Source organism: Musa acuminata, chromosome BXJ1-1 (genome assembly GCF_036884655.1).
Source record: "Musa acuminata AAA Group cultivar baxijiao chromosome BXJ1-1, Cavendish_Baxijiao_AAA, whole genome shotgun sequence".
NCBI classification, from domain to species: domain Eukaryota; kingdom Viridiplantae; phylum Streptophyta; class Magnoliopsida; order Zingiberales; family Musaceae; genus Musa; species Musa acuminata.
Genome location: NC_088327.1, coordinates 14,084,833 through 14,096,886, shown reverse-complemented (window position 1 = coordinate 14,096,886; position 12,054 = coordinate 14,084,833). Strand labels below are relative to the sequence as shown.

At 38.0% G+C, this 12,054-nt stretch overlaps 1 protein-coding gene across 2 annotated transcripts; it reads left to right on the top strand.

Moving 5' to 3' along the window:
- Positions 1-342: 342 nt before the first annotated feature.
- On the top strand, positions 343-6,734 carry LOC103996504 (protein BTR1). 2 transcript variants are annotated; one of them, XR_672598.3, is made up of 9 exons: positions 343-589; positions 2,313-2,551; positions 2,626-2,726; positions 2,959-3,149; positions 3,747-3,862; positions 5,416-5,559; positions 6,052-6,113; positions 6,194-6,412; positions 6,506-6,734. XR_672598.3 is itself a non-coding variant. In XM_009417425.3 (8 exons), the coding sequence occupies exons 1-8, from the start codon at positions 508-510 to the stop codon at positions 6,279-6,281; spliced, it is 1,023 nt and encodes a 340-aa protein (XP_009415700.2). In that variant the 5' UTR covers positions 343-507; the 3' UTR covers positions 6,282-6,648. The 2 variants fall into 2 exon arrangements, 1 of the variants encoding a protein (XP_009415700.2); XM_009417425.3 differs by having other exon boundaries at positions 6,194-6,648.
- Positions 6,735-12,054: the final 5,320 nt, after the last annotated feature.

Below are 12,054 nucleotides of genomic sequence, written 5' to 3'. Positions count from 1 at the left end.
TAGTAAAGAAATTAGATATGTTCACTTTTGTGGACCGTTGGATAAAATTATATTATTGTTTCATGTCAAGGATATATTTTAAATTATGAAAAGATGAGGACCCCTGAAAAATATTTTTCAGGGGTGCATAATGATGTTAATTTTTCTGAAGTGAACGAAGAAAAAAAACAAAAACAAAAAAAGATTTTTCTGAAGAATTCGCTGAAAACAAATTAATTTCATAAAAGAAAACAGAGATGTATAATGATGTTAATTCTTTTAGTCTTTGAACGGTCGACAGAAGAGGGGTTAGTATATCCAACGGCTCAAGCTAACAAAGGAGTGAGTCACCGCGGTTAAAAGGGAGGCGGGCGAGGAGGAAGACGTGAGAGAACCCTGAAGTCGTTCCTTTCCTTCGCGCATGATTTGAGAGAGAGAGAGGAAGAAGAAGGACGCGTTCCATTCCTTTCCCCCTTCCCGTTCCCCTTCCGCTCCCTTCTCCTCCCCTGCCTCCCTGAATCTTTCGCCATGGAGTCCCCCGACCTGCACGGTGATTCCTCTCCCGACACCGCCCCGCGGCGGTCGCAGCGCTCCAGATCCCCACTTCTAGGTAAAACCGGATCGCCTCTCGTTTTCTTCGATTCTTGAATTTCTCCTCTTGATCTCGTAGACGGCTGTGTTTTAGTCTATGCGAATGTGGATAGACGTAGGGTTTTGTGGTGTGGTATCATTATACCGGAAAATATGACGAGAAAAGCAAGTGAGATTGTGCTGCGTCATGGTGCTTGTTCTAACTTTGTTGGAAGAATAGTAGTCATATGCATAGATGTTATCCTATAAAGGAAGGACCCTAGCAGAACTCCGAAAATTTTGCTTTAATGCTTTGTGTAACCTGTTCTGAGAAGTATGCCAGTTTCATGATGTTCTAGATTGAAAGGATGATTTGGAACAGGAAGAGATTAGGGTTTCGTTGACATTGACTTGATTTTGGGGACGGAACAGCGTGAGTGGATTAACGGACTAGCTTGTTTGAGCTACAATCTCTCTGTGACTTACCTGTGGGCCGTATAATGACTTGAGTAATACCATTGATGGTCCAGAGACTAATTTACTCTCTTGTGGTCAGCGCTTTGCATGTTTCTCTTAATAGTTCGGTTAGCCACCATCTTAGAGCCTCTAATTGAAATGACTAAGAGATACAGTATAATTACTGGTTTAGGCATAAACCATTTTAGTACTTCACTTTGGCTGATGCTCATGTAAAAGGGATAATGATGGCATATCTTTTATATCCTAGGTCTTCTATAGCATCGTAGCTTATCCTTTGTATTGAAGTCCAGCTTAGAGACGTGCTTCTTTTGTGCTTATCTTATTCACTTCATCCGAATGACTTATTTGTTCATCTGCTTCATCGTGTTAATTTATTACTACTTTTTATCAACATGGCAGAGATTACTAAGAGTATGTTTCGAGTTTTGCACATGCTTGCCATGCAAATAAGATACCAAATTAAATGCATGACAGCAGTGCAAGTGTGTGCCAACACTAGATAAGGTTGACATAAGTCCCATTATATAACAGACTCCATCTCAATCCATGCTGGTCAGCATAACGATCATGATGGCATGTTCTGAAACCGAAAGTCCTTTAGTGTGACATTAGAGTGTTTGACATGCTGTTTGTTCTTTAAAGAAGTTCAAAAACCTTCTAGATTAATATTGACTTTGCTAAATTATGACCCTACATGTTGTCCTTGGGCTTCACATATAAAGTGATGATGGATTATACTTTATGAGATTAGACAAAGACTATAAATGAGGAACAACTGGCTCTAAGTAATAGAAGCTCATCGTTGTTAGAGGCTTGTCTATTAAAATGTTGGAGATATGCGTGGATGTTCAAGTTAACTGCTTCTTATATGCAGAACTCTTGCCAAATATATCTTTATACTTTGTGCCTTTGTGCAAGGCTTTTTGAGACATTAAATATCATCTGTCTATTGTTTAAATATCTTCAGGTATCTATCTCTTACAATTCCAAACATGTCTCCTCACTATCCATATGAAAGTCTGGTGAAAGAGAATTGTTAGTTTTCTGCCTTAAAGATTCTACCACATTATTTAGTGTCTGAGAAAATAGTCTGCAAGCCTTTTTTATGCTGTTTATATAAAATTTTATGCTGCCATAAGATATATATTTTTCTTTCATGTATTAACTTGTCACAAGTTTCAACCATGCTGCATAATGTTGGCATTTTATGCCCTTTGCAAGAATACTACATGGAAACAGAATTTTGTTTCTTCAATAAATCTGATTTAGTAAATTCTTCTTAGATGATAAGGAGAAACACACATGCATTAGGTTTCTTGTAAAAAACGCGGCAGCAGGGTGTATCATTGGGAAGGGTGGATCAACAATTACTGAATTTCAGTCACAATCTGGAGCTCGTATTCAGCTATCACGTAGTAATGAAGTCTTTCCAGGAACATCAGATAGAATAATATTGATTTCTGGGTCATTTAGTGAAGTAGTAAAGGCGATGGAACTGATCCTGGAAAAATTGCTAAATGAGGTATGGTTTGTATGTTAATTTTAGTTCTTTTTAAGAACTATGCTCTCTCTGAAGTTTTGTTTTCCATCATACAGGTGGAAGAGAGTAATGATGCTGAAGGTAGATTAAATGTCAGGCTCATTATTCCTAATAGCTCATGTGGTGCTATAATTGGAAAAGGCGGATCAACTATAAAGTATATTTTTGTTCAATCATATTCCTTAATAGTTAGTTGTCCATTGCGATACTTGAAATTAGGTGAAAATAAGTTTTAGCTCTTAGGCTGAGATTGGCCTTGTTTCCCATTTTCACTTTTGCAGGCTGATTTATTATATTATAGCATTTCATCGTTTATGCTCATCTACCACTTTTTGTGCCCCTTCGGTTTCCTGATTAAAAGTGGTTGAAGCATGCCATCAATTTTGCAGGTCTTTTACAGAAGACTCCGGGGCTGGGATTAAAATATCGCCTCAAGATAATAGCACTGGCCTAAATGATAGGCTGGTTACCTTGACAGGATCTTTTGAACAACAAATGGGTGCTATTTTTCTCATATTGGCAAAATTAATAGAAGATGTTCATTATCCACCAACATTAAACTCACCTTTTACATATTCAGGTGTGTCTTCAATATTCATAAAGTCCTTCCTTTTTGTGGATTTTTTGTTTCCGCCGCTAATTCTGCATATTCTACGAGATGCTGTAGTTGACTAAATGGAAATTCTAGATCTCTGTATATATTTTTTTTCTTCTGTTGGCCTAAGCGCTGTAAGAAGTCTTTCTTTTTTTCTTTGGTGTGCTCTGGGTCCTTTGGCTTGTATTGTTTGATGTTACATGTCTTCAAGTCTCTGAGGATTATGTTATATAAGTCAGTTCTCCACTTGAATGGATTGTGGTTTTATGTAATGCAACAATGGAGATTAATTATTATTTGTCATGAAAAGGGTGTTGTAAGTAAAGATCCTTACGAGGCATCCAATGAAATTGCACTGTTAAATAAAAGAGCATGAGAACCTCCTGCAATAAAATTGCACTGTTAAATAAAAGAGCATGAGAACCTCCTGCAATTTTTTCTGGATTTGCTTGAAGACTGCTAAGTGTGTTTATATAATCAGAATTTAATATGTTCCTGTTGTATCAATAGGTTACTGATTTAAAATGTCTCAGAATCTTATGAAGGTTAAGTGACTTGCTTGCCTACTGGAATTCTTGATAGGTGTTAGCTTACCTGGTTTTCCTGGTGTTCCTGTTGGCTATATGATTCCTTCTGTTGCATACTGCCCAGTGAGTTATGGACCCAACGGAATTGAAGGAAAATATCCAAGTAATAAGGTCAGAAATACTATCTTCGCATATATTAGTTCATGATAAGACAAAATATTCATAATTACTACTACATTTATTGATCTTTTCATGAAGTAGCATTAGTTTTCATGTTTTGGTTGACAAATGATTCTATTGCCAAATTTTGAGTGCGATTACAAGGCTACAGTAGGTGCCATTTGTGATGGTTCTATGGACATGCTGAGCATTTCCCATTTGATTGGCTGATGCTAACCTGTTGGTCGGCATGCCAGTATGACACTTCCATATTGGGCCTATACACAAGTATGTTGACACCAAGGTACTAAATACGTTTTAATAGACATCTAGAATTTCTCAAAGATATGAAATACTTGTTTGTGTAAGTTTCAATTATGGTGGTCTAGATGGTCTTTATCATGTTTGAATGCTTTAATTTTGGAGATGCTAAATTGGTGCATATTAAGCAAACAACCTAAAGACAATATATGTGGACTGGTAAATGATGGTAAATGGGAGGACCATGATAACTTCTGCTTAACCAATGAATAAAACTTATTAGAAAATTAGTTTTTTTATTGTTAGTTTATTTTGCTACACCCATGGATGAATCAGATGGTACAGTTCGTAAAAGCAAATAATTGTCAGCACCTATATCAAGAAAGGATATTTTTTGGTGTTTCTGGATCATAGTAATACGCTAATATCCATGGGTGTGCTAATTCTTATTTCTTGGTGGCCAAAGACCTTCAAGTTTGTGAGTTAATTAGTTTGATGGGTATCAATTGGTTTAAGATAGTGAATCAAAGTTATACATATAAAAAGTATCAAGTAGTTTAGTAAAGAAATTCAAAGTTTACTTGAAATAATACAATTGTTTCTTGCTTCTCTGGACCTTTTGTTGTACCACCTTGATACATTATTTCAACGCAATGCTGGCTGATCCACTAAAGAGGGCTTGGCAAATTCTATAATTTGCACTACAATGAAGTTTGTTTAGTTAAAAACCAGATTATAAAAACTGGTGAACCAGATCTAGACCAATAACTTGTTTCTGAACCAGCAATTAGAAAGAAAGCATTTTGTGCTAGATTTCTGCAATATATGACTCAAAGATCTCATTAAGTTTCCTATATCTCTACCCTATAAATGTTTTACAGTCTATTTAACGTCAAGGCATCAAAAACTCAAATTGGGATTTTGGAGCCGCCAATGTTTTATCACTTGCACATTGAAACATACCATAACTTTAAATTATCTTTTAGTCCTTCTGGAGTCGTTTTGTTTGAAATGCCTTGCATTGGATGTGTTAAGGTTGGTCCTATCTGCAAGTTATATGTTCGTCTGTGAATGCGACTGCAGAAAAGGAGTGTTTTGACCTCGAGAACTGTAGGTCTAGATATGCATGCTTGTAGTTGTAGCCACTGTTTGATATCTCTTGTACACTGCTATTACACTTATTTGAAGTCATGTCTCTACTATCATGTTTCCTTCCATGTTGCACAAAGGTGTTATGTGATAATTATACTTATTCGATTTCACTGCTGATTGTCTAATAATGCTTCAAGTTGATCGTTTAACAGGGTGTGGGATCACCTATTATTCCATCACGATCACCTCGTGGGCCCCATGAAGGCCAGAGTAACTTGGTGACAATTGGCATTGCAGATGAGCATATTGGTGCTGTTGTTGGTCGTGGGGGAAGGAACATTATGGATATTAGTCAGGTTTGAAAAAGTACACTGCATTTCTGCTTTTTCAGTCCTGGGTCTTAGACTGCGAAAGTAGGTCCTTTTTCTAATTGAAGCTTGATATAAAATGATCTTAGTCTATATGTAGTCATTACAGATATATTAATCGGAAAGACGTGGTTTTACAATCTGGCAGAATGTTTTACAATCTGGCAGAATGTTTTACAATCTTTATTCATATATGTGGACTATTATTCTCATCTCTTTTACATATATATGCTCAATGATTTAAAATCTGTAATAACTTCTTCTATGTTCTCATGGGAAAGGATTTAATGCGAGGATAATGAGATTGTGTAATTCTATGTTTTTCATCAGAAGTTTTTGTTTATTTTTTAATGTTACCATGCCTTCCTGTTACTATGTCAACTGGTCTTAAAATGTTACTTTTGAGTTTCTATTAATGTTGCTCATTGTAACATAATCAATTGTTGGATTTTTTTCAACATGTGAAATTCTAATTTTCAGGTTAGCGGAGCTAGGATTAAGATATCAGATAGAGGTGATTTCTTTTCGGGCACATCAGAAAGGTAGAAAAATTCTTGGTCTTCTTCTTCTCTCTCAATACAAACTGTTGTTTTCTATATTGTTATGCAATCTAAATATGCAGGAAAGTTACAATATCTGGATCATCGGAGGCAATTCGTGCTGCTGAGGCCATGATAATGCAAAAAGTTTCATCTAATTCTGAGAGATGACAAAACCTGTTGATTGTTAACCACGCTGCATAAACTGGACGGTTTATTGAAACTGCTCTCGTGGGAGAATCCTTATTCAAACCATAAGGCTGAAAAGTCTTTCATCCAGGGAATTTTGAATGTCTTTTCAGGTACTGATACTGCAAGACGTGTACTTTGTAATACAAAATTTAAGGATGTTTCCCGGAGCTCTGATGAGTTGTTATCTTGTGACATTTTCTTAGAAATTGCCATAGTGGCGAATAGTTTTGTGGGAACAGGAAGAATCTCGTCAGTATGTGGATTCTTCAATCAACGAACTGTTAAGACTTCCAAGAAATTTTGTGCAGTTTAGTCAACTACTTGCCAAGAACGAATGGAACTGATAGATATTGTACACAACTTGCTTTATTGTTGGATGGAAGGCTGCTAATAATGATTTTCTTTATTTATCAAACCTTCAGGTTCTTTTCATAGGTTTTTTTTATAGTAACCTAATGCTTCATTTGATGATGTTAGACTCCATTGGTGCCCATTGGTATGTAACCCCATTGGTATCGATGTATCGAATTGAGAGGAAGGTATGGAGGAAGAAATAAGAAGAGAAACGAAGAAGAAACGACTGTGGAGGAAAGGAGGAAGAGAAAGGCAATAAAAAAGAGAGAAGTAAGAAGAAGAGTATAAGAGAGGGGGAGCGTCTCAGGGGCGATAGATGACCGACAACCATAGCGACATCAAATGGTAGTGTTGGTAATAGCAAACACTGCAAGAAGAGGGCTTGTGATTGTGATACTACTAATCACTCTTTTTATATTGAGTTAGGATTGGATTGGATCATCAGAAACAACAAGGTATGATAATCCTTTGTTTTACTTTTAACCGTTAGGATATCTACAAAATAAGGATTCATCAATGATGGGCCCATCAGTGCCAATCTCTTGTGACAGACACTTCACTTTATATGCATGAGGGAAGAAGGCTGGTGAGGCTTACATTGAAAATGTTTGGAAAAATTTCACCCAAAAATAATAACAATTTTTTAAAAATATATAAATAATAAAAGTTCTAGATGGTAATTCCTTTTGTCCCATCTAATATTTTATTGGCTCTCATCTCCATACTACAACTTCTTTCTTCAAGCTCTTATTCATTAAAAGATTTTTAGATAAAATTCTTTTTGGATCATTAGTCTCTTTTGATCCTGTTGATATCCATTTATTTAAACCCTTCTTGAATTGGTAGTCCTTTTCGATCTCATCGTATTGTATTCTTCTCATCATCTTTTTCTAATCGAGATCTTATTCCACGTTTATCTCATCTTAATATTAAAAAGTATTGAATCCATGTGATTTGAGATGTATCGAACCTAAAAAATTAGATCGAAGACATACCCAATCAAACTATTCTAACTCTTAAGTTAGTTTTAGTCACGAGATGTCAATTGAATGTCGAGCACAATTGAGGGGCCTTTTACGATGGGATCTCGAGGCCTTGACTTAATATCATTTAGATCACTATGGTTTAACACATGTATCCAAATTTGAATACGTTTTGGCAGCATAAACTGGATTTGACTACTACTATATGTACACATCTTTAATGTAACTTAACATGCTTTCTTCTTGTATTGCAGTTAAAACTAGACTCTGTTTTCCATTTTATAGACAGTAGTGAGGTGAAGGTTTCTTTTCCCAAATGATCTTGGCATCAATTAATAGTAGTGTACCAGTAGGTTAAAAGATCACAATAAAACTTCATGGGACCGGCCTCTGCAAATGTACAAGTCATGTACCATGATAGGTTTTGGAAGTGACTGTCAAGGTTTGAAGCATTCTTCATAAGCCTCCAACCTTCTGATCTCCTTTGTCACGATTCATCGCGACTTCTATCGTACATTCAGGTAATGATAACGCACGGGATTTTATCAAACGCATTATGAGCTTGCAGCATAGATTCAAGAAATATCGTTCAAAAAAACTTTGAGCAATGTGTACAAATATTCGAAAGAAAGATAATCATAAATTTTCTTATCTCTTTTTATTATAAAATAATTTTAAAATTTCTTCCCTTCTTTTATGATTAGGAAGGATATCACAAAAAGTATAAAAATACATCCTAAATAAAAAAAAAATGAGGAAAAAAACTCTCCTTTCTTAAATTACTCGAATCCACATTTAGGGACTTCATATTATTAATTTGAGCATCGAAGGGATCAAATCGATAAACCTCCCCGACCCTAGTCTTTGTCAGATGACACCTCGAGAGCGTAATACTTCCACATCGGGAGCTTGACACCTCCACCTTGGAGCCACCTCGAAGTTACTTTGAACAATCCTACGTACACAAGTTTGGACCATATTAGGCTAACTAAGACGTTAATGACATTTTTTCTTAACAGTTTCGTGTTAGAACGAGGGTTCAATGTTGTAGAAACGTCCACTTACCAAATCTCTCGATGAATGCTCCAACGAGGAGGCCTTGTCTCTAACCCACAACACTTTTACTCAAGGGAGCAGCTATCATCCTTCCCATATGTAGATACATCAATCTTGGCACAAACGTCGATGAGGCACTGGCATATGTTCAATGACCCAAGCCCCTCACCCCCAAGGATGAACTCAAGCCATGTGCTCGTTTCCACCGAGGTGTTCCTGAATCTCACCCATTATGTACAGATACTTACGTGTACATTATAAATTGTTGCCCCACTACTACCTTCATCTCAACCATGAACAATGCCTCAACCGCCATTGACATCAGCACTCGTTGGAATCTCCCTAATCGACATGATGCTTGCATCTTAGGATTATCCACGGTCCACAAAACTACCAGCCAAATGAGCACCCCGCTCCCTAATGGTAGAGTTTAGCGCATCACCGCTCAGCACCGCCCCAATCCAAGACCTAATTGATAGATTTAATGGATGACTCCCTAAAGGTGCAGCAAGAGAGCTTGTAGGGTGTCATCACTCTTAACAGCGAGAACCTCGAGGGGTAGCTCCTTAAGGTGATCTCTGCTTACATCATGTAGGACAACCTCTTATACCCCATGCTCATTGTTGAAGAGACCGTGATGTTCTCTATAAAGTTTCGACTGTCGTGGTCACTATCCACCTTAAAGAAGAAGAGCTGGGTACAAGCACTCATCGACCAGCTCGACCTCGGTCTACTACCAAGACCATCATCGACGATGAGATCCACCGCGACATCCCCGATGGAGAGCATAACTGTGTATCGATCAGAATCGACATCATCCATATTGAAGGGAGGACTTGAAGCTCGGTATGACAAGAGGACCCAAAATCCACCACGGTAGAGGGAGGGCCTAGAATCTGCTATGATAGAGAGAGGACTTGAAACTCGTCATGGTAGGAGGAGCCGAAGCCTGTCATAATGGAAAGAAGATTTGAAGCCCGTCATAGCAGGAAGATCCGAGATCTGCTATAGCAGAGAAGAGACATGAAATATATCATGGCAGAAAAAAAATTTGAAGCTCACCATGGTAGGAAGACCCGAGATCCACTACGACAGAGATAGGATATGAAATTCACCATGATAAAAAGAAGATTTGAAGCCTGCCACGATGGAAAAACCTGAGATTTGCCACAATGAAAAGAAGATTTGAAGCCCACCATAAAGGAAAGACCCAAGATCCGCTATGACAGAGAAGGAACATTAAATCCATCACAACAGAAAGAAGATTAGAAGCCCGCCACGGTGAGAAGACCAGAGATCTGCTACGACGAAGAGGGGATATGAAATTCATCATGGAAGAAAGAAAATTTGAAGCCCTCTATAGTGAGAAGACCAAGATCTACTACAATAAAGAAGGGATATGAAATCCTTCACAGTGGAAAGAATATTTGTAGCCCACCATGACGAGAAGACCTGAGATTTGCTATAATGAAGATGGGACATAAAACCCACCACATCAAAAAGAAGATTCGAAGCCTACCATGGTCGGAAGACCCGAGATCCACTACAACAGAAAAGGGACATGAATTCGTCCTAGTAGAAAGAAGATTTGAAGTCTGCCACAACGAAAAAATTGGAGATCTACTACGATGGAGAAGGAACTTAAAATCTGCCACAATCGAAAAATGAATTGTAGCCTATCACGGTAAGAAGATTCAAGATCTGCTATGGCGGAGAAGAGATTTAAAATCCATCATGATGGAGAGAAGATTTGAAGCTCACCATGGTGGGAAAATTCAAAATATGCAATAGCGAAGGTGCAAGGCCAAACGTACCCAAGGCGTATGAGTTAGGAAAACATAACCAGTGCTAAGATAAATCCGTTATGATGAAGGCGTAATGCCAAATATACCTGAAATGCATGAATCGAGAAAACCTAAACCGTGCTTAAGATAAATCCATTACGGCAAAGGCATAGGGCCAAATACGTCCAAGATGTATGAGTTAGGAAAACTCGACTTGGGCTAAGATAAATCTATTACGGTGGAGATGTAAGACCAAATATGCCCGAGATGTGCGAGTTGGGAAAACCCAATCCATGCCAAGATAAATCTACTATGCCCGAGGTGCAAAGCCAAATGTGCCCAAGATATGTTAGCAAAAAAAAAACCCAACCCCTGCTATGATAAATCTACTATGGCAGAGGCACAAGACCAAATGCGCTTGAAATGCGTGAGTTAGAAAAACTAGACATGCACAAAGATAAATCCGCTATGGTAGAAGTGTAAAGCCAAATGCATTCAAAACACGTGAGTCGAGAAAACCCGACCCGCTCCAAGATAAATTCACTACGACATAGGTGTAAGGTCAAATGCATTTAAGATGCATAAGTCAGGAAAACCCATCTTACACTAAGATAATCTCACAATGGTGGAGGTATAAGGCTAAATACACCCAAGATGCGTGAGTTAAGAAAATCTAATCGGCGCCAAGATAAATTTGCGACGATAGAGGCGCAAGACCAAATGCACCCAAAATATGTGAGTCAGAAAAACCTAACCTATACTAAGATAAATTTACTATGGCAAAGGTGTAGGGTCAAATGTACTTAAGATATATAAGTTGAAAAAACCCAACCCACGCAAAGATAAATATGCTATGACGAAGGCACAATGCCAAATGCACCCAAGACGTATGAATTGGGAAAATCCAACTCGCGCTAAGATAAATCTGTTACGTTCAGAGGCGCAAAGTCAAATACACCCAAGATGCGTGAGTCGGGAAATCCCGACCCACGCTAAAATAAATTTGCTATAACGGAGACACATGACTAAATGCGCATAAGATGTGTAAGTCAAAAAAACTTGACCCGCGTTAAGATAAATCAGCTAGAATGAAGGCGTAAGGCCAAATGCACATGAAACTCATGAGTCAGGAAAACCCGATCCGTACAAAGATAAATCCGTTATGAAGAGATAAAATGTCAAATGCGCTCAAAATGCGTGAATCAAAAAAACCTGACCAACGTCAAGATAAATCTGTTATGACTATGGTGGAAGCATAAAACCAAATGGGCTCTAGACATATTTGTCAGAAAAATCATACCTACGCCAAAAGAAATCCACTGCGACAAAAACATAAGCTCAACGTGCCCAAAACATTTAAATTCGAAAAATCTTACTCAAAAAATCCGTTACAATAGAAACATATGCCTAACGTGCCCGAAACACTTAGATTCGGGAAAGCCTAACCCGCATAGATCCGTACGAACCAACGTCGTCCTTCGCGCGGGCCACGATCGACCCAGACGACGAGTGCCATGCAGGGGGTCCCAAATGGAAATTGGCAGGGCCCACGTTGGCCCCATTGCTGCCTCCGAC

What these genes read in the sequence shown, in the direction of transcription:
- LOC103996504 (XM_009417425.3), top strand. Translation starts at nt 508, where the DNA reads ATGGAGTCCCCCGACCTGCACGGTGATTCCTCTCCCGACACCGCCCCG. An exon ending in GAAAATATCCAAGTAATAAG is followed by an intron (nt 3,863 to 5,415) that starts GTCAGAAATACT and finishes ATCGTTTAACAG; the next exon opens with GGTGTGGGATCACCTATTAT. An exon ending in TTTTCGGGCACATCAGAAAG is followed by an intron (nt 6,114 to 6,193) that starts GTAGAAAAATTC and finishes CTAAATATGCAG; the next exon opens with GAAAGTTACAATATCTGGAT.